At 36.7% G+C, this 27241-nt stretch overlaps 1 protein-coding gene across 2 annotated transcripts in view; it reads left to right on the plus strand.

Annotated features, from left to right (window-relative positions):
* The window catches only part of ACVR1C (activin A receptor type 1C), a 106088-nt gene extending 80856 nt beyond the window's left edge, over positions 1 to 25232 (plus strand). For both annotated transcript variants that reach the window (XM_008258601.4, XM_051848603.2), the window contains 6 exons: positions 4804 to 5034; positions 6797 to 6964; positions 8833 to 8989; positions 10963 to 11087; positions 17464 to 17594; positions 21845 to 25232. In XM_008258601.4, coding sequence (XP_008256823.1) covers positions 4804 to 5034; positions 6797 to 6964; positions 8833 to 8989; positions 10963 to 11087; positions 17464 to 17594; positions 21845 to 21970 — 938 coding nt within the window. In that variant the 3' untranslated portion in view covers positions 21971 to 25232. The remainder of the gene's footprint in view (positions 1 to 4803; positions 5035 to 6796; positions 6965 to 8832; positions 8990 to 10962; positions 11088 to 17463; positions 17595 to 21844) is intronic.
* The last annotated feature ends 2009 nt before the right edge of the window (positions 25233 to 27241 follow it).

Consider the following 27241-nt stretch of genomic DNA (forward strand, 5'->3'; position numbering starts at 1 on the left):
GGAGGAGGGAGGGAAAGGGAGGGAGTGGGAGGGAGCGAGGGAGGGAGGGAGAGAGAGAGAGAGAGATCTTCCATCTGCTGGTTTACTTCCTAAATGGCTGCAACAGCCAGAGCTGAGAAGATCAAAACCCAGGAGCCAGGAGCTTCTTCCAGGTCTGCCACGTGGGTACAGGGGCCTAAGGACTTCAGCAGTCTTCTGTTGCATTCCCAGGTGCATTAGCAGGGAGCTGAATTGGAAGTGGAGCAGGTAGGACTCAAATAGGCACCCATGTGGGATGCTGGCACTGCAGGCAGCTGCTTTACCTGCTATACCACAGTGCTGGCCCCATAATATATATATATTATGAATTATTATATATTATATATATTATTATATATGTTGTATATATTTATAATGTATATTATATATAATATATATAATGTTTATCAGAAAGAGAGTTAGATAAAGGGAGAGAAAGAAAGAAAGAGACATAATAAGATCTGTTGATTTACCTTTGAAGCGTTTATAACATCTGGAGTGGGACTAGACTGAAACCAGGAGCCAGGAACTCAATCTGGGTCTTCTACATGGGTTATAGGGACTCAAGAATATGAGCCATCCCCTGCTACCTCTCAGGGTACATATTAACAGGAAGTTGGAATCAGAAATGGAATGGAAGAGCCGGGGCTCAAACCAGGCACCCCTATACTGGATGCAAGTGTCCCAAGCAGTGACTTAACTGCTGCACCAAATGTCTGCCCTGTCTTCTTTTTAGATTATTCTGTGTTTTCTTATAGAAAGAAAGGAGTAAGCTCAGGCACAGATGATTTCTTTAAAGACAAATTCAAAAGAATTTTAGGCATTATTTTTCCAAAGCCAGTTGCACATGATTGGCAGTGACCTCTGGCTCAGAGTAACTGCTGGCCTCCTTGCCTTTGATAACCAGAGAGCAAGTCTATCTACAGCAAGGCTGCAGTCACAAAAGCTCACCTGTGGGGATGGAATCGGGTGAGTCTGCTTCCCCTGTGTGTCTCTTAATTGGTCAGTGATCCTAAACATGATGCAGTTTTGTCAGATGTTGAGAAACAAAGAATTGTAAAGCTTATCCTTGACCTGGTCAGGGAAACTTTTCAAGGAGATATAAAGTTTGCAATGAAGGGAAATAGACTCATGCTTTACTGCACTCTTGTGGACAGCAGATTGTGTCTCCCATGGCTTCTAAGGGCCTGGGTAGGTTACTGTTTTCTTCTCGTAGCATGACAATTGTATTGGATGTTGACACCACAGAAAGGTGCCTGTCTATAAAACGGGCATCTGTTTTTACAATCCCTGGTCAAAAGTTGAGAATAAATCTACAGGGAGAGGCAAAGTCTATGTTTCTTGAAGTGACATCTCTTGGTGTATGCAAGAATTGCCAGACTTATTGTGGGGTTGTTTTGAAAGATGCAGAAGCAACTTTCATTGAATTTTACTGTCTCATCCTAATTGCTGCACTGAGTAGTTTATACATTCTGTGGTCTTTGTTCCTGGTCTGCACCATTGATTGTATGTTTGATCAATATGCAGTTGGAAAACATTGGTTTACCCAATTCTCTAACCATTTGTTATGTTGCTGCTGGTGGGGCTGTTGTTGGTGATGTTTTTGGGAGTGGATGCATGTGTATATGTGTGCAAAGTGGGAGTGGGGTAGAGAGAGGAATTGAGAGACTGAGATTGGTTTTAGCTTAATAATTGGGGGTGCAACGTGTAGTGTGTGGTCAATAATAAAACCGACTGCAGCCTACAAAAGCAATCCTTTTATGAGGCTCTAGTAGTCTTCCCCACAGGAAGGACTACAGTCAGGTGAGGAGCAGAGTTTAGACACAGGACCAGTGTTGCAGTCCCAGGTCTACCTCCTACCAGTGCTGTAGTTTTGGGCAAGTCTTCGATTACTATGGGACCTCAGATTTCCCTTCTCTAAATGTAAAGGTTGAATCAGATGATTTCAAAAGAGCTTTCTTGCTGGGGCTTTCTGACTAATTGTTATGACCCATAGCAGCAAATTTATAGTCTGCGCTTATTTAGCTGTAGTGGGTGGTTTCCATGAAGATGAGAACATCTGAATAAACAGTGGCTCATTTGAGGAACAGGGATCGAAACCCCCAGGAGCTCCAGGGCTGTTGCTATGAGGGTATCCCATATATCTGAGTACAATTAAAATAAATAAATTGACTCCCCAGAATAAATTCCTACTGTAACCTTCTAAACTAGTTTCCTCCTGATTATAATAGTAAAAAATACCTATTGTGGAAGTTACAAAAATGAGAAAGAAGAGTCACAATTCACCCTGATTTCACCAAATAGAGTATTTCACAGCAATAGATATGCCCTTTTCAGTCTTTTTTTGGGCACATATTTTGAATACCAAGATACACTTCTTTATATGTTTAAAATCTCAAGAATTGTTTTCATTTAATGATATAGCAAGGATAGGCATTTAGCCTGGTGATTAAGATACTGGTTGAGACATCTGTGTCCCACATCAGTGAGCCTGGGTTCAACAACCTGCTCTTGCTCCTGACTTGTTTTCTGTTGATGCAGACTCTGGGAGGCAGAGGGATGGCTTCAGTGGTTGGATTCCTGCCACCTACTTGGGGATTAGTTACAGACTGCCAGCTTTGGACTGGCGCAGCCCTGGCCAAGCCCCAGCCATTGTAGGCATTTGAAGAGTACAAGTGGATATTCTCTCTTTCACTCTCCTTTCTCAAATAAGTTTTTGAAAAAGCAGTATAGAAAAAGTATTTTCCCATGTCACTAAAGATACCTCTTTACAAAATGAATTATATGCATCAAAAGGAATATTATTCACCTATATAAAGGAAGTTTGAATTATGCTATTGCATTCATGAACTGTGGATATATTATGCATAACTATTGTGTGATTCCACCTATGAAATATTTAGAACTGGCGAATTCTTTGACAATAGTTTGGGGGGGGGGATTGAGAAGAAGAGTTCTTATTTATTGGGAACAGTGTTTCTGTTTTGGTAATGGAAAAGTTTTGGAATAGATCATGGTGATGTTTATATAATATTGTGAATTTAAAATGCCACTGAATTGTAGTCTCAAAAATGTTTCAACTTTAAAAAGTTTATTTTTATATATGAATAAAATCATAATAAGAACAATTAACCAAGCAAAAGCTCTTCATGAGCAGCATCCTAGTGTCTCTAGGAAATCCATCCTAAGATTGGTAATATTTAGTACCTGACTGTGGTTGAGCATGTAATATGCTGCGTGCTGTGCTCGGTGCTGTGCTTGTTGATGCTGACGTCATCCTATGGCATAGGTAATATTATTCCCAGTTTTTCAGAGAAAGATGAAGCTCAGCGAGATTAAATAATTTACTTGCCTTTGGTTGTCAGGTTGCAGAGCTGCAATTTGAACCCAGGCCCTTCTTATCTATGTTGTCCACTTCTGTATTATATTTCCCAATTTTTCTATCACCTGGCAATTTTCTTATTATTTCCTATAAATAATAATATATGAAACTCATTGACATAACTTTTTATTCACTTTGCATTTAATCTTTTTAAAAATATATTTATTTGAAAAGCAGAGTTACAGAGAGAGAAGAGAGAGAGAGGGAGAGAGAGAATCTTTCATCCACTGGTTCACTCCCCTAATGACTACAACGGCAGAGCTGAGTGGATCCAAAGCCAGGAGCCAGGAGATTCTTCTGGGTCTCCTATGTGGGTACAAGGGTCAAGCACTTGGGCCATTCTCTGCTGCTTTCCCAGACACCATAGCAGAGAGATGGATTGGATGTGGAATAGCCAGGACCCAAACCAGCGCCCATATGGGATGCTGGTGCTGCAGGCCTGGGCTTTAACACTCTGTGCCACAGCACCAGCCTCACACTAATTTAATATTAGTGCATGATGAAAATACTCAGTGAGTTTGAATTTATTTTCTCATATTTACAAAAATAGTTAACATATCTGCTCTTGCCGATATATTTCTAAGAAGTCCTGCAAACCTCTCTGATTTTCCTACAAAGCCCATTAGGTTACTTAATACATGAGGGGAAAAGATTTAGTTATTACTTAAAATACAATGTGTGGTTCTTGGTAAAACTGGGGAAGTAAAAGAATCATATGTGACTTTTTTTTTTTTTTTTTGACGGGCAGAGTGGACAGTGAGAGAGAGAGACAGAGAGAAAGGTCTTCCTTTTGCCGTTCGTTCACCCTCCAATGGCCGCCATGGCCGGTGCGTTGTGGCCGGCGCACTGCACTGATCCGATGGCAGGAGCCAGGTGCTTCTCCTGGTCTCCCATGGGGTGCAGGGCCCAAGCACTTGGGCCATCCTCCACTGCCTTCCCTGGCCACAGCAGAGAGCTGGCCTGGAAGAGGGGCAACCGGGACAGAATCCGGCGCCCTGACCGGGACTAGAACCCTGTGTGCCGGTGCCGCTAGGCGGAGGATTAGCCTATTGAGCCACGGCGTGGACATATGTGACTTTTTAAATAATTAAATAAAAATTTGCAAATGAAGAATAAAATCCAGCAATCGAGTTAATAATGTTTTATGAAAAATAAGATTGAGACATAGAAACTCTCTCTCTTGTCTCTACCTCCCTCTGTAACTGTCATTCAAATAAATAAAAATATAGATCTTTAAAAATATTAAAGTAGTGTGATGCTTATTTCTTCAGAATCAGTAACACTATTGCTTAAAAGTGTTTGCTTAATATTGGTGCTTTAAAGTTTGCCTTTTAATGTGGAAATAGTGGTAAATATCACTGTTCTTTGTTTTTGGTCATCAATCTCACCTTTTCTTTGGTTAGGTCTTCCTCTGTTGGTTCAAAGAACAATTGCGAGGACAATTGTACTTCAGGAAATTGTGGGAAAAGGTAGATTTGGTGAGGTGTGGCATGGAAGATGGTGTGGGGAGGATGTGGCCGTCAAGATATTCTCCTCCAGGGATGAAAGATCTTGGTTTCGTGAGGCAGAAATTTACCAGACTGTTATGCTGCGACATGAAAACATCCTTGGCTTCATCGCTGCTGACAACAAAGGTATTTCCAAACTGATTGGGCTCAACAAGTAGAAGTGTTTTTTTTTTTTTTCTTTTCAGAAGAGAGTAAGTAATCTCTTGATTTTAATATAATTTCTATCATTGTCTAAGTTATTGAGGCATCCTCTTTTCCATAGGTAATTGTACATCACCATTCAATGAATCAGGGCAAGTGGGTGATATGAACTCATGATGATGCAATTGCTAGGATGATGCTTAAAATATTTGATGACTGGTATGGGGCAGGAACCAACCAGGCAGACCAGAACTCTAGAGTGGAGCTGAGTCTCGCAGAATGTGCTGTGCTGGGTTTCACCTCTTTAGTTGCTGCTGAGTCCTGGATTGCTCCGGAGGCTTCTTGGCGGTGGGGATGTTTGGGAGTCTCAGGTCAATGATCTCTTGTGTCACCTTCATCTTCTTGACTTTCTTCATCTGTTATGAGATTTACAGTTTCAATTTTTAGTGAAAAATGCCTCATACACTGATACGAAAGAGCAGGTGTAGCTACTGGCGTCACTCATTGAGAGACTGTGAATAAGGGTGAGTTTTATATGTGGTCAGTTCATTAGTGAGACTTATCATTTTATAATGACTTGTATATTAGGAAATTTTATCATTGCTTAGATTTGAAAATTAAATATTTGGATAACAAAGTGTTTTTGTATAAAGGAATTTGTTGGGAAGAGTTCTCAGCAAGTATTTAATATTTCCTTTTGCTGAGTGCCTGAACTGGTCAGGCCTGTCCAGTGTTATTATAGACACTTTATTACAAAAGCTAAAGCTAACTCTAGTGACTATAATACCTAGAGAAGTATTGGGTTAATTTTTTTCATGCTGGATGTCTTTTTCATAAACCCATTAGCTTTTTGTTAAATGAGATAAATTGTTTGATAATGTCTAGTAATTGTGTTTGGATCTTTATTTTTAAAGTTATTTATTTTGTTTGAAAGGCAGAGTTATGGAGAGGGAGAGGGAGAGGGAGAGAGAGAGAGAGAGAGAGAGAAAGATTTTCCATTCACTGGTTCACTCCCCAAATGGCCAGGAGCCAGGAGCTGCTTCCAGGTCTTCCAGATGGGTGCATGGGAACAAGGTCTTGGACCATATTCCACTGCATTCCCAGGCACATTAGCAGGGATCTGGATCAGAAGGGTAGCACCTGGAACTCAAACCGGCACCTCTATGGGATGCTGGTGCTACAGGGGGCAGCTTAACCTGCTACACCACAGCACTGGCCCCATGTTTAGCTCTTAATATCAGCTTTTGGGGGAAATCATCAACTTCATATTTTGAAAATTGAATAGCATGAACATTCTTAAAATGTTAGAACTTTTTTGATAATAATAATAATTTGTATAAATTTGTTGTGTTTTGATTTTTATTGGTACATTATTATTTAAAAGCTCAGAGTAATTTACAGCACAACACTGAGCCTAAGTGCATCCCTCCAGAGTTTCTCTTGCAGTGTGGTTGATCTTGCCAGCAGGTATTGATTGGAGAGAATAATAAAGAAGTGGTTCAGTTATTATAATCACTGCCTCACAACTTACTATTTTTATGTGAGTAACTGTAACAGATTCTAATGTATCAACATCTTCATTGATTCATTGAGAAATTTTAATTTACTAACTTGGACTATAAGTGTTACTACTGAAGAAATTAACCTCGCTGTGTTAACAATACAGATGAAACACTGGTATTTGTTGAAAGCTTCTGGCTTTCTCTCAACTTTCATTTTTAACAACAAAATTATGTTTTCCTGCTAGATAATGGAACTTGGACTCAACTTTGGCTTGTATCTGAATATCATGAACAAGGCTCCTTATATGATTATTTGAATAGAAACATAGTGACAGTGGCTGGAATGATAAAACTGGCACTTTCAATAGCTAGTGGTCTGGCTCACCTCCATATGGAGATTGTTGGTACACAAGGTATGTATTTCTTTCATTTTTTACCTTGAATATGAAGACAGATCACCAGGCTGTATTTTAGTTTTTATAAACAATAATCAAATATTAAGAAAAATTAAAGGTATTTTATAAAACTGAAGGTTTTGTCATAATATAGCAACTTATATATACTCCCCATTTTATGTATTATCCATAATATATTTTTATTAATTTTCACTCATTCTTTGTCATTTAACATATATACCTTGAAGATCTTATTTGGTGTCAAAAGCTTTGTATTGAGAGAATAAAAATAATTTAAGTGCTTATATTTATAATTAAAAATAATTGGAAAGGATAAGGTAACCTTGAAAATATTTTTGTATCATGTACTTGAAGGTCAAATAATACCCACTGTTGTTTCTATTAACAGAGTTGATTTAAGGTAGTCATTAGTCTAGATAGAGCAGTGGTTCTCAAATATTGAGTCATGATTCCTGCACACTCTTTTTTTTTAAATTCTCAATCTTTTAAAAAGATTTGTTTATTTGAAAGTCAGCATTACAGAGAGAGAGGGAGAGGGAGAGGGAGGGGGGAGAGAGAGAGAGAAAGAGAGAGAGAGAAAGAGAGAGAGAGAATCTTTCATCTATTGGTTCTGCTGCTATTCCCAGGTCATTAGCAGGAAGTTGGATTGAAAGTGTAGCATAATGAACACAAATCAGCACCCATAGGGGATGGTGATGTCATAGGCAGTGGCTTTAGCTGCTACACTTCAACACTGGACCCATGATCCCTTTACATTGTTAAGAGTTTTTGAGAATTCCAAAAGATTTTGTGTATGTGGGTTATATCTATTAACAGTTGTATTATAAATCAAAATGTAGAGATTTTAAAATTATCTGTTAATTTACTTAGAATTAAATCAATTAAATGTTAGCATAAATAACACAGTTTTAAAATGGTATCACTTTTTTTTTTCAATTACAAAAACCTATTTAAAGGGGCTGGCATTATGGTAGAGTGGGTCCAGTATGGGTGCCAGATCAATTCCTGGCTGCTCCGCTTCTGATACAGTTCTCTGCTAGTGCAACTGGGAGGGCAGTGGAAGATGGCCCAAGTGATTGAGCCCCTGCTACCCTCCTGAGAGACCTGGATGAAGTTCTTGGATCCTTGCTTTGGCCTGGCCCAGTCCCAGATGGTGGACCATCTGGGGAATGAACCAGCAGATGGGAGATTTTTTTTTCTTTCTATCTAACTCTGCCCTTCAAATAAAATAAATATTTTTTAAAAAAGCTATCCAGGGAAAATAATGGTTTTATGTTTTTGTATATCTCTTTAATGTCTGGTTTAGTGTCCAGATTTTCATATGTGTTCACTCAGTCTATGCCATTATATTGTTTTGGATGTATTAAGTGAAGAAAAGATGGCATCACACAGATAATAGTTGCAAAATAATACTTAAGACCCCCTACCACATTTGAGAACCACTTATCTAATATAGAAAGAGTTGGAAACTTGTTTTTAAGAATATATTTGCCATAATCTTATATTTACATGGCAATGGAATTCTTTCTCCTTTATTAAAAAATTTACTAGTGCCTACTAAATGTCTACTACTCTTCTAAGCATTGTAGACATGGTGGTGAATAAGAAAGTCACTGCCCTCATTCAACTTATGGTTTAGTTAGGAGAGACAGATGGTTAAACAAGCATTGAACAGACAGATAATTTAGAAAGTGGTAGCAGTTATGAAGGAAGCAAAATGGGGTACTCTGTTGGAGAATGACTTGGAGTACAGAATGAATAATCGTGAAGATTTCACGTTTAAGATAAGTCTTCAAAATAATTCTTCTTAGAAAGACTCAGCATTCAGTAAAGAAGAAAGTGAATGTGTTTTTTATGCTTTCTAGGTAAACCTGCTATTGCTCATAGAGACATAAAATCAAAGAATATCTTAGTGAAAAAATGCGAAACTTGTGCCATAGCAGACTTGGGGTTGGCTGTGAAGCATGATTCAATCCTGAACACTATAGACATTCCTCAGAATCCTAAAGTGGGAACCAAAAGGTAAGATGCTCTCCTTGGGTGGCATACCAGAACTCACTATTGGCCAATAAACCTTGAGGTGTTTGTGGGCTTCCTGGCCCAAATGGGAAATCATTATGCCCAAGAAAGAAAAAAGTCTTCTCAGGATCACTAAGTCCGTAGACTCAATGATTAGATAAACCAGAAGTCTTGACATTTTTGAACATGTGAACATGGGCTATTTGGGTGCATGGTTCAGTGCAGAGAAAAGGTGGAAAGGCAATGAGATATGATTTTAGTGTACTATATTTTGAAGATGCATTTTCCTACACATAAGAATCAGTAGTATATTGTACCTTCAAAGCCTTTATATTTCATAAATGAACCGAAGTGCAGGGCTAGTTATGAATGTTTAAGTTCTAAACAATTGAGACAGAATATATTGGAGTAGGTAGGTTAGGAACTCTAATAATAAATTCATTTATGTGTTACATTTTATTAATGTTTAGCAATATTACATATATTATCTATAGTTGTATTTATCTTAAAATCTCCCAGATTGATTTATATTAAGATGATAAGAGTTTGGACACAATTCTTACATTCATGGAACAACATCTCTGAAATCAGGGGTAAACATGATGTAAATTGAGCATTCCTCACATGTATCAGGGCAGTGCCATTAGCAGTGGTATCTCTGGTGTTTTTATTGCTCTGTGCACATACTTCTATTTCCTTTTATTTTAGTTTCTGTGATATTTTGGCATAATAATAATAATTAGGGTTCTTGATGTTAAAATGAATAACTAAATATTTTCCTGTGCCAATGTTATGGTGTAGTATATTAAAGCCACTGCTTGCAAAGCTGGTATCCAGTATTGGAATGCATGTTTGAGTCCCTGCTGCTCTGCTTCCAATCCAGCTCCCTTCTAGCACACCTGGGAAAGCAGTGAAAGATGACCTTGCCACTCAGATGGGAGATTGGGTGGTATTGCAGGCTCCTCGTGTCTGTCTGGGCCAGCCCTGGCCATTGCAGCCATTTGTGGAGTGAACCAATAGATGGAACCTCTCTCTTTCTCTCTCTTTATCTGTCTTTAAAAAAACACATACAACATATTTTCCTGGAGTTGTTAAAGGCCTTGGAGAGTAAATAATTCCTAAGCTGATGACCTTCAAGTTATATTTGGGATTTCAGGACAGTGCCTGTGACTCCCTCACTTGGTTCCTGGAGACCTTAGTGAGGCCTCGGGATAACTTCAGGACAATTTACTTAGCGCAGCTTATGAAACCTTGCTTATCACCCCCCCCCCCTCCCCGCCATTAGAAGAAAGCCTTGATTTACCCACCTGACTCTGCATAAGCTTCAGATAAGTTTTGGATGCCATATCCCTAACAGGATGGAATGCTCTAAAACAACTTGGAAGTTATTGAATCTGCTTTCCAACACTCTGGGAACTCTCAAAGGTCTCCCTGGGATAGTAGGCTTATCAGGTCCCATGCACTGTACATTTTTTTTCCTTTAGTCCTGTTCAAACAAAATTACACTTTTCTAGATGATAATGTGTAATACAATTGTTCAATCAGTGAAGGTATTTATTGAATACTGCGTAGTGCTGTGCTGGAGGCTTGGTCCCACCCTGAGGAAAATTCTACCATTTGTCCTCACAGGGTTTTCCTTACCAAGAATACCAAGGAATTGAGTTGCACTTCTCCTGTTGAATGCTCGCTCTGATCATTAAAGTTCTCTCCAACTTGTAATTTTCAAAAACAAAGATCCATATATACCTGTTCTAACACAATGGGATAATCTCTAATTTTATTTAAAAATTTTAAAACTAAAAATTGCATCAATAACTGTATTGTTTAATTTTATTCTATTATAGTGCTTCAGATTTACCTTTAACATTGATGTAAGTGATCTTAATTTAAATTTGAATTAGGATTTACTAAAATTGTGTTTTATTGAACTGCTAAAAAGTCATACACAGAATCTGATGAAGTGCATGTTTTTGAAGGTATATGGCTCCTGAAATGCTTGATGATACAATGAATGTGAATATCTTTGAGTCCTTCAAACGAGCTGACATCTATTCTGTTGGTCTGGTTTACTGGGAAATAGCCCGGAGGTGTTCAGTTGGAGGTAAGATTTTGGAAATATTCTTGTGTCTACTTCTGCCTTTCCACGATACTCTGAATGCAAAATGAAATTTCTTTTTTCCCCTATATTATATATTGAATCACTTCTAAATATTTAATGGAGTACCTTGTGGTGTGCTGAACTTGAAAATTATCTTTTTTGAGCTTGTGTGTAGTGACTGATATCACTACTTTATATCCCAAAGAAATTGAATTAACATACTAAGATCATAGGACTTGAAGACTTCTATTACTTAGGCTTTCCTTGTTCTTTTCTGTGATTTGATGAATCTGTATGGGTGAGGGTTACATGCAGTTGGAGAGAAATGAGCAAAGACAAACTTTCTATCTCTTTCTCCTGGATGTTTAGAAACTAACAATGAGAGGAATAAAATAGGAGGATGATACTCTCTAAATTTAGACTGATGAAATTTGCAGAAATTGTTAGAGAAAGAGTTAAATGCTGGTAGAAAATGGTTTAAAATTTTGATTTTCAAGCTTTCAACTAAGGCTTGGTTTAGCAGCTCATTAAATGTCAAACAGTAGGCAAGTTATTTAGTCTGATTTTCTTCATTTGTAAAATGAAAACAATAATAAACCTATTTGTATGAGCATTTGGCCTAGTAAGATAATGTTTAAGATGCCCACTGCTCACATCCCATACTGTAATACCTAACTCTAGCTCCTTGATTTCATCTTCCTGTTAATGCAGATTCTGTGAGTCATAGGTGATAGTTCCAGTGATTGGGTTCCTGCCACCCATGTGGGAGACCTGAGAATTCAGTACAGGGCCTCAAACCTGGGCCCATCAGTTGAGAGCATTTTGGGAGTGAACCAGTGGATGGAAGTTCTCTATCTCTTTGTTTCTCCATCACTGATCTCTTGGTCTCTCTCTCGCTCATAAACATTAAAAAGAAATAAAAGTTGATAGAAAATTTGCATTAAAATGACCCCTTGAGTTTTTGAGGATTTAATGGATTAATTTGTGTGAAACTCTTGATATAGAGGCTGCTCAAAGTAAACATTCAGTAAAAGCTGTTAAACCACTGTTCGTTTTTACATTTTGTAAAAAGTATTGATGTTATTTTGTATTACACCAATGTTGTTCTTTTCTGTTTAGAGCTATTTTTCTGTTTTATTTAATTTTTAGTCTATGTTTTATAATTTTTATTAATATTAACTCATTAAATGCCATTAATTCCCATGATATATTTTCTCTGCTTCATAGATGAAGAAATTAGGCTGTTGATCTCATTTAAAAAAAAATGCTTGCAGATTACCGGAAAACTTGTAAGGTCAAATTTATATTAGAATGAGAAACATACTTTTTCTCTGTTATACAGAGATGGGATAGTACAGCAGAGATCTAAAGCTATCAGAAGAGCAATAGAATTACAGTTGTGTACACCATGGACAACTGGAATTCCTGAGATTGGGTTTGAATTCCAAAACTGCCACTTAGTAGCTGTGGGTTTCTGAGAAAATTCACCATACTCTTGTGTCTCATTTTCCTCAGCAGCAAAATAAGGATATGTTACCTTCTTTAGTCAGCGGTTTTAGATAGTAAATTAAAAATGTGTTGTGGTGGTCCAGTGGGTTAAGATACCACCTGCTAAGCTGGCATCCCAAATGAGTACTAGCAGCTCCACTTCCAATCCAGCTCCTTGCTAATGCACCTGGGAATTAAGTGGAAGATTCTCCAACTGCTTGGGCCCAGCATCCATGTGGGAGACCCAGATGGAGTTTCAGGCTCCTGATTTTGGCCTGGCCCATCCACGGCCATTGTAGTCTTTGGGGAGTGAACCAACAGATGGAAGTGCCCTCAGTGTCTGTCTCTCTCTCTCTCTCTTTCTCTCTCTCTCCTTCCATTTATTCCTCTTTATATTTATAACTCTGACTTTGAAAAGAGTAAAATAAATCTTTTATGTTTGTGAAATAAGCCAGACCCCAAAAGACAAATATGTCATGGTTTCTCTGATTTTTGGTATTTAATATATAGAGGTCCCCCCCCCAAAAAAAAAGGAACCCAACAACAAAGAATGTATAAGAGTAACATGATTTGGTCATGATACTATGTTTAGTGGAGTATTAAGCCTATGAAAATAAATCAAAAGTATATCACCACAAAAATTAAAAGAAATAAAAAAGTAAGGAAGGAAGAGGGAGGGAGGGAAGTATCCTTATGTTCTTAGAATTGTATCTTTGAAATACATGAGATATGTTCCCTTTATATTAAGAAAAATGTAAAGAACAGGTCATCAAAGAAGGAGGTACCTTTCTCTGAAGGGAGGAGAGAACCTCCACTTTGACTATGACCTTGTCTAAACAAGATAAGAATCGGAGAACTCAGAGGGCTTCCATAGCCTTGGAAACTCATGACTGGAGCCTAGGGTGATTACTGATGCCATAGACAGGAGTGTCAATTGGTAAAGTCAACAACAGGAGTCACTGTGCACTTACTCCTCATGTAGGATCTCTATCCTTAATGTGCTGTACATTGAGATTTAATGCTATAACGAGTACTCAAACAATATATTTCACTTTGTGTTTCTATGGGGGTGCAAGCTGTTGAAATCCTTACTTAATGCATACTAAACTGATCCTCTGTAAAAAAAAAAAAAAAAAAAAAAAGAAATTATCAATTCCCAACTTGACTCTCACTGGGATTAAACATGACAATAGGTCTGCTCTGATTTCATCATCATTTAAAAAAATCATCTATTATTTTTCACTTTATGTTTCTGTGTGGGAGCAAACTGTTGAAATCCATACTTAATGTATACTAAGCTGATCTTCTGTATATTAAGATAATCAAAAATGAATCTTGATGTGAATGGAAGGGGAGAGGGAGTGGGAAAGGGGAGGGTTGTGGGTGGGAGGGACGGTATGGGGGGGAAGCCATTGTAATCCATAAGTCGTACTTTGGAAATTTATATGCATTAAATAAAAGTTTAAAAAAAAAAAAAAAGAAAAATGTTAGAAAAAACATGGAAAGAGTCTAGGACAATGCTTGTTAAATATGAAGATTTTAAATATTTTTGTGAAATTTTTATATTTCTGTTTATCTATGTTTGCTTTTACGGTTTGGTCCCTTAATTTTTCTTATATTCTTAAAATTGTATCTACAAAATATGTTGAATCTGTTAAAAACTAATTAAAAATTAAAAATAAGAATAATAATTTAATTAGCATGATTTATCATTAAATTTGTAATATTATGACAGGTGTCATGTAGTGATTTTTTTCAGTGATTGGCCACATTTATGACTGTAGTTCCTTAAGACTCTCTTGTCCAGTGACATTGCAACCATCTTACTTTGTGTGAGCACACTTTATAATGTTCACACAATGATTAAATTGCCTAACAACAGAATTCCCAGTATGTATCCCAGTGATTAGGTGATGCATTACCGTGTTTTCAAATAAAAGGACTATGTTTAATCCAAAAGATTGTATAAGGGATTTTTTAGAATTCAAGTTAGAGTCTGATAATTAGGGTCATCTTTGTGACTATTTGTGGTGAACTGCCATCTTTTTTTCTACCTTTATCCACTCTTCCTGAAAATATTGAAACATTAGAAGTTAGGGATTACTTTATTGTTATTGTTATTATTATTATTATAGTTCTATGTACCTCATAAATACAACATTAAGGACAGAGTAATTCTTCCCTCCCCACTTGCCCTCCCACACAGCCCCCCCTCTCCTATTTGATATGAGAAAGAAATACAAACAGAAAGAAAGAAAAAAAGAATGGAATAAAAAAACTAAGAGAACTGTTTCTCAACAGTCTAAACAAGGGCTGTTCATTGTTGTTGCTTCTCGAAGGTGATTTCAATTTTTTTTCCACTTCCTCTTTTCCCTTCCTACCTTCCCCTTCTTTAAAGAAGAACCCAAGGATGATTCATCTTTTGTGAGCTCTTAGACATAACTATAAATTATGACACATAATAATATCCTCCATTTAATACACTAAAATTAAGTGATTCTTGACAAGTTTTACTATTAAGTTTCATGATACAACTCTTTGTGGACAGAGGTCCTGCATGGGAAATTAGTGCACAGTGACTCCTGTTGTTTATTTAACAAATAACACTTTTATGTATGACATCAATGATCACCAAAGGCTCTGACATGAGCTGCCTCAGCTATGAAAGCCTTTTAGATCCACTAGTTCAACAAGACCATAACCAAAGTGGAAGTTCTCTCCTCCCTTCGGAGAAAAATACTTCCTTTTTTGGTGGCCACTTCTTTTCACTGGGGTCTCACACACAGGGGTCCTTTATGTAGGACATTTTTTTCCAGTTTCTTGGCTTTCCATGCTGAAATGCTCCCCCTGGACTTTCCAGACCAGAATGCCTTAAGGGTTGATTCTGAGGTCTGAGTGCTACTTAGAGTGATTTTCATTCTATAGGTCTGCTGTTTGGACTGCTTCCCATGTTGGAGCCTTCAGTCATTTTAATCCTATTATTGTTTCCAAACACTTAGTCCTATGTATATGATAACTTTTGATCATATCTGTATGGCCACTTTAACCCTTAGTCCTATCCATTTGATCTTTATCACACTTAAGCTGCTATTTTTATCAGCCTGCTTAAGGGATTTTGGGGTCTTATGGCTAGTTCTTAAGTTGTACCCTTAGAAGTGAGTCCATATGAATGTATGGACTTTGCAGTTGCAAACATACTTTGCAGTTGCAAACTTCATACATTTCACAATTACAACTTTATGATCTTGGTGATTCTTCCCACTCTGCCCTCCCTCCCACCCTCACTCCCACCCCCTTCCTCTTCCCTTTCTTATTTTCATTCTTATTCTTTACTAAGATCTGTTTTCAATTAATTTGTACATATATGATTAACTCTATGTTAAGTATAGCATTCAATGAATTGTATGAAAGAGAAAAAGATAAGGACAATACTATAAAGAAAGGAAAATTTAAACAAATATATAGAATAAGAAGCTATTCCTCAACAGTCTAGAGAATGGCTTTTAATAATCATTGTTCCTCAAAGTGTCAATTTCATTTCTACATGTTGTCTTTTAGGTACTCAATCAGAGAGAACATATAGAATTTGTCCCTTTGGAACTGGCTTATTTCACTAAGTATGATATTTTCCAGTTTCATCCATTTTTTTTTTTTTTTGCAAATGACTGGACCTTGGTTTTTCTACTGCTGCGTATTATTATTATTATTATTTTTTTGACAGGCAAGTGGACAGTGAGAGAGAGAGACAGAGAGAAAGGTCTTCCTTTTTCCATTGGTTCACCCTCCAATGGCCGCCGCGGCCGGCATGCTGCGGCCGGCACACTGCGCTGATCCGAAGGCAGGAGCCAGGTGCTTTTCCTGGTCTCCCATGGGGTGCAGGGCCCAAGCGCCTGGGCCATCCTCCACTGCACTCCCTGGCCACAGCAGAGGGCTGGCCTGGAAGAGGGGCAACCGGGATAGAATCCGGTGCCCCGACCAGGACTAGAACCCGGTGTGCTGGCGCCGCAAGGTGGAGGATTAGCCTAGTGAGCCATGGCGCCGGCCTACTGCTGTGTATTATTCCATGGTTTTCATATCCCATAATTTCTTCATGCAGTCTGCAGTTCACAAGCATTTGGGTTCATTCCATGTCTTTGCTATTATTAATTGAGCTGCAATGAACATGGAGGTACAGATAGCTCTTTTATATGCTGATTTCATTTCTCTTGGGTAGATTCCCATGAATGGGATGGCTGGGTCAAATGGTTGTCTATATTCAGACTTCTGAGGTATTGCCACACTATCTTTGATAGTGGCTGTAGCAGTTTACATTCCCAACAACAGTGGATTTGGGTACCTTTTTCCCTACATCTTGACCAGCATTTGTTGTTTGTTGATTTCTGGATGAAAGGCATTCTAACATGGGAGAGGTAAAACCTCTTTGTGGTTTTGATCTGCATTTCTCTGACGGCTAGCAATCCTGAGCATTTTTTCATGTCTCTCTGCCCATTTGGATATCCTCTTTTGAAAAATGTCTGTTTAAGTCCTTTGTAGGTATTACTTTTGAATTTGATAACAGCATTTTATATAAAGTATGTCATTTTCATAGTTGAAATATAAATTCTATTTTATATATAAATTATATAAATTTGTTTATATATGATATATAATATAATTGTATAAAATGTCTATAATTATGAATAATTTCATAGTGCAAAATGTAAATTTATATAATAGCAAATCTGAGTCTTTTAAATTTATGTCCATGGTTTTATAGTGATATATTATTTTAAGAAATTTGACTTTCCAGTTTCTCAAGTGTCTCTTGTGTGAGAAGACATAATTGGCATTATTTTGATTTAGACATCTTTGTTATTAACACAGGGAAATTCATTACATAAATTTCTTACAGGAATTGTGGAGGAGTACCAGTTGCCTTATTATGATATGGTGCCTTCAGATCCCTCAATAGAGGAAATGAGGAAGGTTGTTTGTGACCAGAATCTCCGACCAAGTATCCCAAACCAGTGGCAAAGCTGTGAAGTAAGGCTGTGTTCTTATGTTTATTTTTCCTGTTGTATCGATAGAGGTGAATGTCAGGGAAGATTTTTCGAGACCTTATGGTTCTTCTTCCTTAATCTAGGCATCCGATTTACTGCCTGTATGTAGGTAAGGTCTTTTTGTATGTCTTCAGGAAGATTTTTTTGCCTTTAGCAATGTGTATATGTAATGCCAGGTTACATTATAGTAACACCTCCTGCTTGCTTGATGACTTTCTACAACAAGCCTTTACCGCTTACACAAAGTCCTCTTCTGGTTGGCATCTCTTCTTGCGGAGGTGACACAGCAAACTGAATGTCTTTGATCTTTAGAAGCTGCCATCACAATGCAGTTTCTGGGTCTTTAGAATGGGAAAGACGGGATGGAGGATCACACACTAGCTGTTTAATGCTTTGGCACCAGGTGACTCTTACCTTTTCCACTGATAAGGAGCTAGTCACATGGTCCTACCTGACAGCAAAAGGACTGGAATTTGTGGGCAATGTAGACAAATTCAGTGGGTAGTTAATGTCTGGGCCACACAGGATGTTACAATTCCTGTTATCCTTTTATTAAATGATCATTCCTAATCTCTAGCCTGCTGGAGTTTGGACTTATTCTCTCTTATCAGAGGAGCCTTTGCACAGCAGAGCCCACTGTTGCTTACTTTGTCACACCCACTAATCCAGTGCAGGATCCATAACACCGTGGACACACAATAAATGGATTTTTTGGTACTTGTTCTACCTTATATGAAGATGGAGAATTTTCCAGCTGCCACAAGGACAAAGAAAGGGAGGTGAGGGAAAGACTATAAACCACCTAACTAGTTCCAGGACTATTTTAATGCTTCAACACCCTCATTCCAGCTATAGCTGTTCATTCTCTACATACTTAAATCTAAGAAATGAGGTTGTTCTTAGGTCACATAATTCAGTTTTTCTCTGTTATAGGAATTATTTTGTAAAGTTGTCTTTTTACCTCTTTTCTTCTCCTTCATGCTTCTCAACTATTTTGCTATTTAAGACAAGATTTGTGTCTTAGTATTTCTATATGTTGTGGGGCTTTCTTACCACATACCTATGTGAGAAGCAAATGTTGAGGCATTTGTAACCTAATGGAAGTTAAATTAAAATTTTCTGACATTAATAAGTCAGATACATGGAAAAAGTCTGTAAAATCTATGAATCTACTACTCAATTTGAAAAATAAAACATTTCCAATACATTTAAAATATTCATCACCCCTTTGAGAGGTCACTAGTATAATGAATTATTTTTAGTTTGTCTTGATTTTCTTTAGTATTTTGCTACACATACATACATACATACATACACACACACACATGAACATAAGAAATAGATCATCAAAATTTCAAGGGAAATGTGTATTGTGAAAAAAACTATGCATTATTTCTAAATACTTTGCATGAACAAAATTTTACCCTTTACTTTTAGTTTCTGTGAACTTTTTAAAGTAAGTTTGTAGCTTTTAATCTGTCCATTGTCATGCTGTGTAGCATTACATTGTGTGAACATAGCACAATTTCTTTTTGCACTCTACTATTGTGATTTTCAGGTAGCTTTCTTTAAAAATAATATTGCTACATAAATATAATGTGTGCACAAGTTTTTGAGGGTATATACCTATAGCTTCTTGAGATGTCAACATGGAAAAATCATGTCTACAATTAATGTGAGTTATGGTACGAGGCTTCATGCATTTTTTTCTTACTACAATAAGAAAAGCTACAGTTTTTAGGGTCCCTAGTATAAGGTTGCAAAATAGTGAATCTTGGTTTAGACGTTTTGGTCTTTAATACAAGTTGTGTTTCACCATTGCATTTGTCATCTTCTTTGATGTTGGGGTGTTTTGGTAAAAGCTAAATTGAAATAAATGCTGAGTTTCAATTTAATAAAATCTTACTCCCTGTCTAGGAGGTGATGTGACATTTCTGCTTTGGTCTTTTAATGCATTAAATTGCATCTGTAAATTTTTTACTGTTAAACCAATCATACACTTCTAGCATAGACATATCATAGTCATTTTATGTTAATTTCTACATTGCTGGTATATGCATTTTTTGTCATCTAGAAATCTAGTTCCATCTTGTTTTATATTAATCTTTTGTAATAGGTATTTGTATTTATACCATTCTTGTTTATTCACTATTATTGCTTTGCTCAATATTACTTCTTGTCTCTCAAAAGTAATGTTGCTTCCTTCTGAAATAATTTTCTGCTTTCCTAATGTCCATTCTTTAAAAGTATTTTATTTAAGCTTTTTTTAGTTATAGCCAAGTGGTTTTAAATTCTTTCAATTTGGGAAAATGTCTTTTTTCTGTCTTTGATCTTGAATAAATAGTTTATCTTGGCATAAAAATTTAGCTTGACAATGATTTTTTACACATCTTAAAGTAATTATTCCATTGTCATATAACTTCCATTATCACTGTTGGAACATCATTAAGTAAGCAAATCTTTATTTCCTTTCAGTTAATTTTTCTTTTTTTTTTCTGACTGTTTTTAAAATGTTCTCTGTGAAGCTGGCATTGTGGCGTAGCAGGTTAAGCAGCCACCTGCAGTGCCAGCATCCCATATAGGTGCTGGTTCGAATTCTGGCTCTTCCACTTCTGATCCAGCTCCCTGCTAATCCACTTGGAAAAGAAGAGGAGGATGCCCCAAATCTTTGGGCCCTTGCGCTCACGTGGGAGACTTGGAAGAAGCTCCTGGCCTCTGGCTTTTTTCTGGTCTAGCCCTGGTCATTGCAGCCATATTGGGAGTGAACCAGTGGATGGAGTAACTCTCTCTGTCTCTACCTCTCTTTAACTCTGCCTCTTAAATAAATAAAATGAATCTTTTTAAAAAATAACTTATTCTCAAATACATTCTCTGTGACTTTATAATATTCTGCATTTTCTCTGTGATGTATGTTGTATAGATGTCTCCTGTTGAATCTTGCTTGGAATTTTTGGACTTCTTAATTCTAATGATTTATGATTTTCCTTGGTTTTGGAACATCCTCTGACATAATCTTTTCAAAAAGATCTTCCTATGATTGACTCTATTACCCATTTTTGGGGAGAGCTCACTGGATGTGTTTTAGGACTTTCACTCAACTTGCTTAAATATTACTTGGTCACATTTTCCATATTTATATCTTTATACTGTTTCTCTTTCTTTGTAGGGCACTTTCATTCTTGAAATCAGGGCTTTGAAAGTATCTTGATCTGATACCCTCTGTGTGCTTTAGGTTGAGTCTCCTGTCTGTCAGTTTGAGCTATCAGTTTTGAAGTTCCAGACCATGAAATCAGCAGATGCCACCAGAACAGCCACTGCTTAGAGATTTCCCGCATCTCTGTGGTTTCATGTATTTTCATTGGTTTATTCTCTGAGTATCACATTTATTTGACAATTCATTTGGGCTGATTTTAATAGAATTTTTGTATTTATCCTTGGATCATTTTTATTGTACTGCAATTTATATGTGATAAAACATACAAACTTTAGTATACAGTTTGATGAACTATGTGTAAATATCTGTGTGTGTGTGTGTGTGTGTGTGTGTGTGATCGGCACCCAGATGAAGATACAGGAAATTTCTATTCCTTTCAAAAATGTCCTTTTGTGTCTTTTTTATACCTTCTTAGATGATTTTCTTTTTTTGCCAGGCAGAGTTAGACAGTGAGAGAGAGACAGACAGAGAGAGAGTTATAGACAGTGAGAGAGAGACAGAGAGAAAGGTCTTCCTTCTGTTGGTTCATACCCCTAATGGCCGCTATGGCCAGCACTGTGCTGATCCGAAGCCAGGAGCTGAGTGCTTCCTCCTGGTCTCCCATGTGGGTGCAGGGACCCAAAAACTTGGGCCATCCTCCACTGCCTTCCCGGGCCACAGCAGAGAGCTGGACTGGAAGAGGAGCAACTGGGACTAGTACCTGACACCCCAACTGGGACTAGAACCCTGGGTGCCAGCACTGCAGGCGGAGGATTAGCCAAGTGAGCCACAGCGCCGGCCCCTTCTTAGATGACTTTTATAAAGCCATTCTACCATAATACCAGAAATCAGTAGATTGAAATTTCAGTTAAGTTAATCTACACGGTTAATAATCATACTTTCAGAGCTTTCTATGATGTTTTCACTTACAATTTCTTTATCAAAGCTTAGTGTCAGTTAATGAATGTGTAGTTTTTGTTCTTCCATACTTTGTTTTCTGTGATTAGCTAAAGTCTCTAATGTTTCTCTTTCTCTTGAAGGCACTCCGAGTCATGGGGAGAATAATGCGTGAGTGCTGGTATGCCAATGGGGCAGCCCGCCTGACTGCCCTCCGTATTAAGAAGACCATCTCTCAACTTTGTGTCAAAGAAGACTGCAAAGCCTAATGTGATAATTTCGTTAAAAAATATCTCTCACAGCTTTCCTTTTCATTTTCCCTCCTTATGTGAATTTGTTTTTTTTTTTTTTTTGTTCTACCTCAAAGATTACACAGTACAGTATTTAAGTGCCCAAAGGCATGAAAAGATAACTAAAGTTAAGCCTGGATAGGAGCTGACTTCATCCAATCTCCATGTTGTCTTTAATTTTATTTTGAAAAGCAGCACATCAACTTATCTTTTTATTTAATAAGAAAGAAGATATTACAAAAGTGTAAAATAAGCTATATAACAATAATAAAACTCTTTTAAATTTAATTTTACTTGAACCAAGAGCACATGAATGAATAGAAAAAAATGTCAAAAATTTAAAAGCTGTTTTTCTGAGGTGAAAATATATTTACTAAAATGTGAACTAGAGTATGTTATGGTTAAATAGGACTTTAGATCTTGCAGTCTATGATTTTTCCTTTTTAAATTATTAAAAAATAACTGCTATTGTGAAATTTAATATATAAAATCTACAGAAATGGAGCTGCTCAGTGGAAGATATAAGTGAGATGAAAGTCCCACTTGCTTGGTCTTCCTCTCTTTGTTTCTCTAATCTTTGTAATCCAGTGGCAGGTAATTTGAAATCAAGCACAGGTGCTACTTTCTGTTATTTGCAGAAGACACAAGTGGTATCTTGAGATACCGCAAAATGTCCGTTCTGCAAAATGTCCGAGTCACAGCTAATGACAGAGCTGACACTAATTCTAAATCTTGAGTGAGTCAACACTGCAGATTAGCTAGCTTCCTATTTTCCTTTGAATTCCCGAGAGTGCTTTTATCACAAAAATATCTCTTATTGTGATGTTTGTAGTTTATTCATAAAGAAGGTATGTTGAGTTATTTTGCAGAATCATGATAGATCTACATGAAATCCAAACAATGGATATTTATATGGATATAGATATTTGAAAGTGTTCAGATATCCATTGTCTTAACATGTCTTTAACATGCAATTCAGAAACCCCATATCACTTTTGGAATACATATTTAGAAAAAAAAGGGCAACAAGGAAATATTTTGAGGAAATGTGAGAAACTCTTTAATGAAGTGTAATAACCAAACCCTGCAGAGTGTCAGCAACAGAAAATAGATGTTCCCCTGCCTTTTCAAAATGAGCAGAAGGGTTCAGAAGAATGCTCACAACAGCATTGACTGCATTCTACTTTCTGTGTTGATAGAGTGATGAGAATCTATCGGGACAGTAAAATATTCCCTTCGAGCCTATAACATTGCTTTGGGGAAGGCAATGCAACATGGTGTCTTATTTTAAAACACCGTTTCCTGAACTCTGTTCCTTAGGACGTTCTGCTGAGATGAAAGTGTTCTTTGATAGCTTTGTAGAAAGACATTGTGCACATTAGCATATCAGCTACTTTGAGGTGTCTAGCAGAAAAGAAATGTTACTTGAATGTTTTTAAAATTAGATTTCTCAAGATCATAATGGAAGAGAGGGGAAACCTCTTGTCATCCCACTTTTAAGTGTTCTACAAAGCACAACTTGGGCAGCAGTGTTCTGAAGGGTGTACCTATATACTTTCACACAGAACACGAGTTAGTGATTGTATTTCATTTCATTATGGAAATATGTTGCTGAATCCATCCTCATTTGACTAAGTCGAGATAAGGCAGACAAAATACTGACAGCTATGAGGTTTGCATGTACTTTCATTCCCATTTGGGCATTTATTCATCTATTAAATAATCACAGAGCACCCCGTATCTTGCTTGCCACAATATTGGGCACAAGAGGGAATAAAAAGATAGATAGGTCCTGGGCTCAGGGATTTTAAAGTATAATTTGAGAGATGGAAAAGGCATGTAAGTGTGTGGGGGAAGAAAGTAAATTGACAGATAAAATACAAAGTGGGATGTTCTCTATGACAGTGGGTTTCTAGAATAGGTCTGAAAATCACTTTAAATTTGCAACACATTTAGAAAGTATCTTTATTTGGATAATACAGTTTAAATATATCATCAGGTTTAAAAAGTGCCTATGTAAAGAGATTTTAAAAAGACCTTATGTGAAACGGTTATTGTTTGTGCTCACTACCTTGATTTCTCATAGATTGTTTTTATATATATCAGAATGGAATTATTTATTTACTATGGTTATACTTTAGTCTCAGATAAACCAGAATGATATTTCCTGTTTTATTCACTTATGTTGGGTGGATATATTTATTGAATATTTAAAGACAGCATGTTTAACATTTCCATTTTCATTATATTTTATAATTTATTTGAGGATATCTAAATATAATTCCATATTTTATTGGTTTTACTTTTACTCTAGAGCAAGCTGTACATTTGTACATTTTAAGATAGTTTGCTGTTGTTGTGTTAGTTAACTGTAACTCCTAACTTAAAGTCTAAAATTTCAATCACAAAATACATTTTTAAGAAAGGTGGTACAACAACAAAAATGACAAGTAAAACACTAAATGTTGTAAATTTCCTTAATTCTCAATATGATTAGTCATAGAAAATGCTCACTGACAATCACAGAATAAAGTTAGAGCATAAGGAGATATACTGTATATACCTGTGCTGTTAAATTTGATATTCTTTGTTTTTTAATGAACTGTCATTGTATAATATTCACTTCTTTTAAATTTTATTATGGGGAAGAAATATTCTTCTAAGGTTAGGCTTAAAGTATGGTGTCCTTCTGCTCCTTTCAGATACTTTGACTTTTGGGTATGACACCAGGCTTGGGGAAAATGCCATTATGAAATTCCAATACTGTATAAGATGTTGATGGAATTTATATGCAACATTTCTTCCTGAAAATAAGAGGAGATATTATTTGTTGTCAATATTTCAGCATGAACTACTTGCCTTATAAGTTATGCATTTAAGTTTGTAATTGGTACAGATTGTGTTGTATGCTTTCTTCTATGTCTAAGATATTTGGCATGTCACATCTAGAATTCTTAATTTATGTTCTGATTTGAGAGTTAAGTGAAACATGACTGTCGTGCACTATTTTAGGCATAGCACTTGCTTTTCATCTTTGTACTTTCAATTAACTTTGCATTTTAAATTTCCATGATTGTATGAAAATAGTAACCTGGTTGCAATGTCTGAAGAACTCAGAATCAGCTTTTATTTAAAAATGAAAATCTACAATAGATTCATTAGATTAGAAATTCCATGTTAATTTATTTTTAATACTTCTACTATTGTAGGATTATTAAACAAAACAAAAATACTTCCACTATCTTGGAATTTTTGTCTGTGACTTACAGGGGCAAAGAAAACTCAGGGCTATCTCCTAGTCTACACAAAAGTAGCAGAGCACCTCCCCAGCAAATCACCTGAAAGCAGAGAGCTGACAGACTTTGAGTGAACAAGTTCAAATTGCTCGGCAGGGAATAATTTTTGACTGATTATTTAAAATAAATGTGAAAAACTTGAGGGTCAAATAAGTTTACTTAAAGTGAGAAGATTTTATTTCCCATCAGGAAATTTAGGAAATAACAGTCACAAAGGAATGTAAGTTGGCAGTTGGTATCTTCAATTATTATTCCTTTAAATGAATTCACAAATGCAACATGATAAGCTACTTAGATATATTTAGGATTAGTCTTAAAATGGTGTCATTGTAGCCTTTGAATATATTCCAAATGTGTTTTTATTTTGTGGAGCATGCCATTTATATTTGTTCTAGATCTTTAGACTAATATCCACACGGACTGCATTTGCTAAGTGAACACAAAGGTCCCTTTGATCTTGAGGGCTTTTTCTACACAGAAAAAGAAGTTAGTTGGAAGGTAAAATTTTCATATAAATTTTAATAGTAAGCAGAATTTCTGTGGTATAAATAGTTTCTCCAAGTGGTTTAATTCAACTATTCAGATATTTGACTTTCTTTTTCACCTCTAGACTTTCTTTTAGTTTCATAATTTTTCTCATCTCCTTTTTTTAAAAGTATGTCCTCATCTTTCAAAACTATATATTGTTCCTAATTGTAAAAACTAGTTCAACTTAATCATTCTCATCAAAGGTTATCCCTTTAATAGTCTAAATGATTTCAGCTGTCTCATGGGCAGAAGAAACTCGATTCCGATATTATATAGATGAAGAAAACCAAGGACCAGAGATGATAATGACTAATTATTGTCAGAAATCTGGTGGTGATACCCACCTGTTCCCTACTGTATCTCCAACTGTTACTGATTGAGCAATTAATCAGCATGCATCTAACCCTTCCTTGAATGTACACTAATAAAATGTGCCATTTAATGATAATGATCAAATACCACTCCTTTTGTATTTTTACTAAAAGTATTTACTCATTCTGGCTGAGATCTGAAAAACAGGCTAAGGACGAGTTGTACAATAGTTCTAAAGCTAGGTAGGCAACCACTAGGGTGCTGATAAAATTGATGAATAACATTTAGGATGCTTGAGTGCATGGACTCTCTTAGTGCAAGTAATAATTAGAGAAGCTGTGACTCTCCCAAACACACTTCCTGTAAGGATTCTTCTCTCTTTGCTTTGGAATGGAGGTGAGGACAATTTGATAGTTAAATTTGAGACTGTTTAGTCACAAATCATCTGACAATTCTTTTTCTTCTCTTGGTTTCTCATTAGTTTATCTTCTGCATTTATTTTGTTTCCATGCATTCAAAAATATCTTTGCCAGACTTCATCATCCACAAAGCACTTGATAAAATTCCTGTTCTTCTGTAGTGTGTTCTAGTGTTGTGCAGATTGCTATGTATTGAACTTCCTATAAGAATTTAATTTTCCCATCCAAATAATCCAAGGTTTCTCCTCATGACTTCTCAAGTGACTCTTCGTTTGGCACTATAAAGATGGTGGTTTCTGGGGGCTGGCGCTGTGGCTCACTTGGTTAATCCTCCGCCTGTGGCGCCGGCATCCCATATGGGCATCCGGTTCTAGTCCCGGTTGCTCCTCTTCCCAGTCCTGCTCTCTGCTGTGGCCCAAGAAGGCAGTGGAGGATGGCCCAAGTGCTTGGATCCCTGCACCCGCATGGGAGACCAGGAGGAAGCACCTGGCTCCTGGCTTTGGATCTGCGCAGCGCGCCAGCCATAATGACCATTTGGGGGGTGAACCAACAGAAAAGAAAGACCTTTCTCTCTATCTCTCTCTCTCTCACTGTCTAACTCTGCCTGTCAAAAAAAAATCTAAAAAAAAAAAAAAATGGTGGTTGCTAATGGAAGGCATGACTTTGTTTTAAACTTTAGAAGGACCAGCCCTGTG

The sequence above is a fragment of the Oryctolagus cuniculus genome, chromosome 3, assembly GCF_964237555.1.
Source record: "Oryctolagus cuniculus chromosome 3, mOryCun1.1, whole genome shotgun sequence".
NCBI classification, from domain to species: domain Eukaryota; kingdom Metazoa; phylum Chordata; class Mammalia; order Lagomorpha; family Leporidae; genus Oryctolagus; species Oryctolagus cuniculus.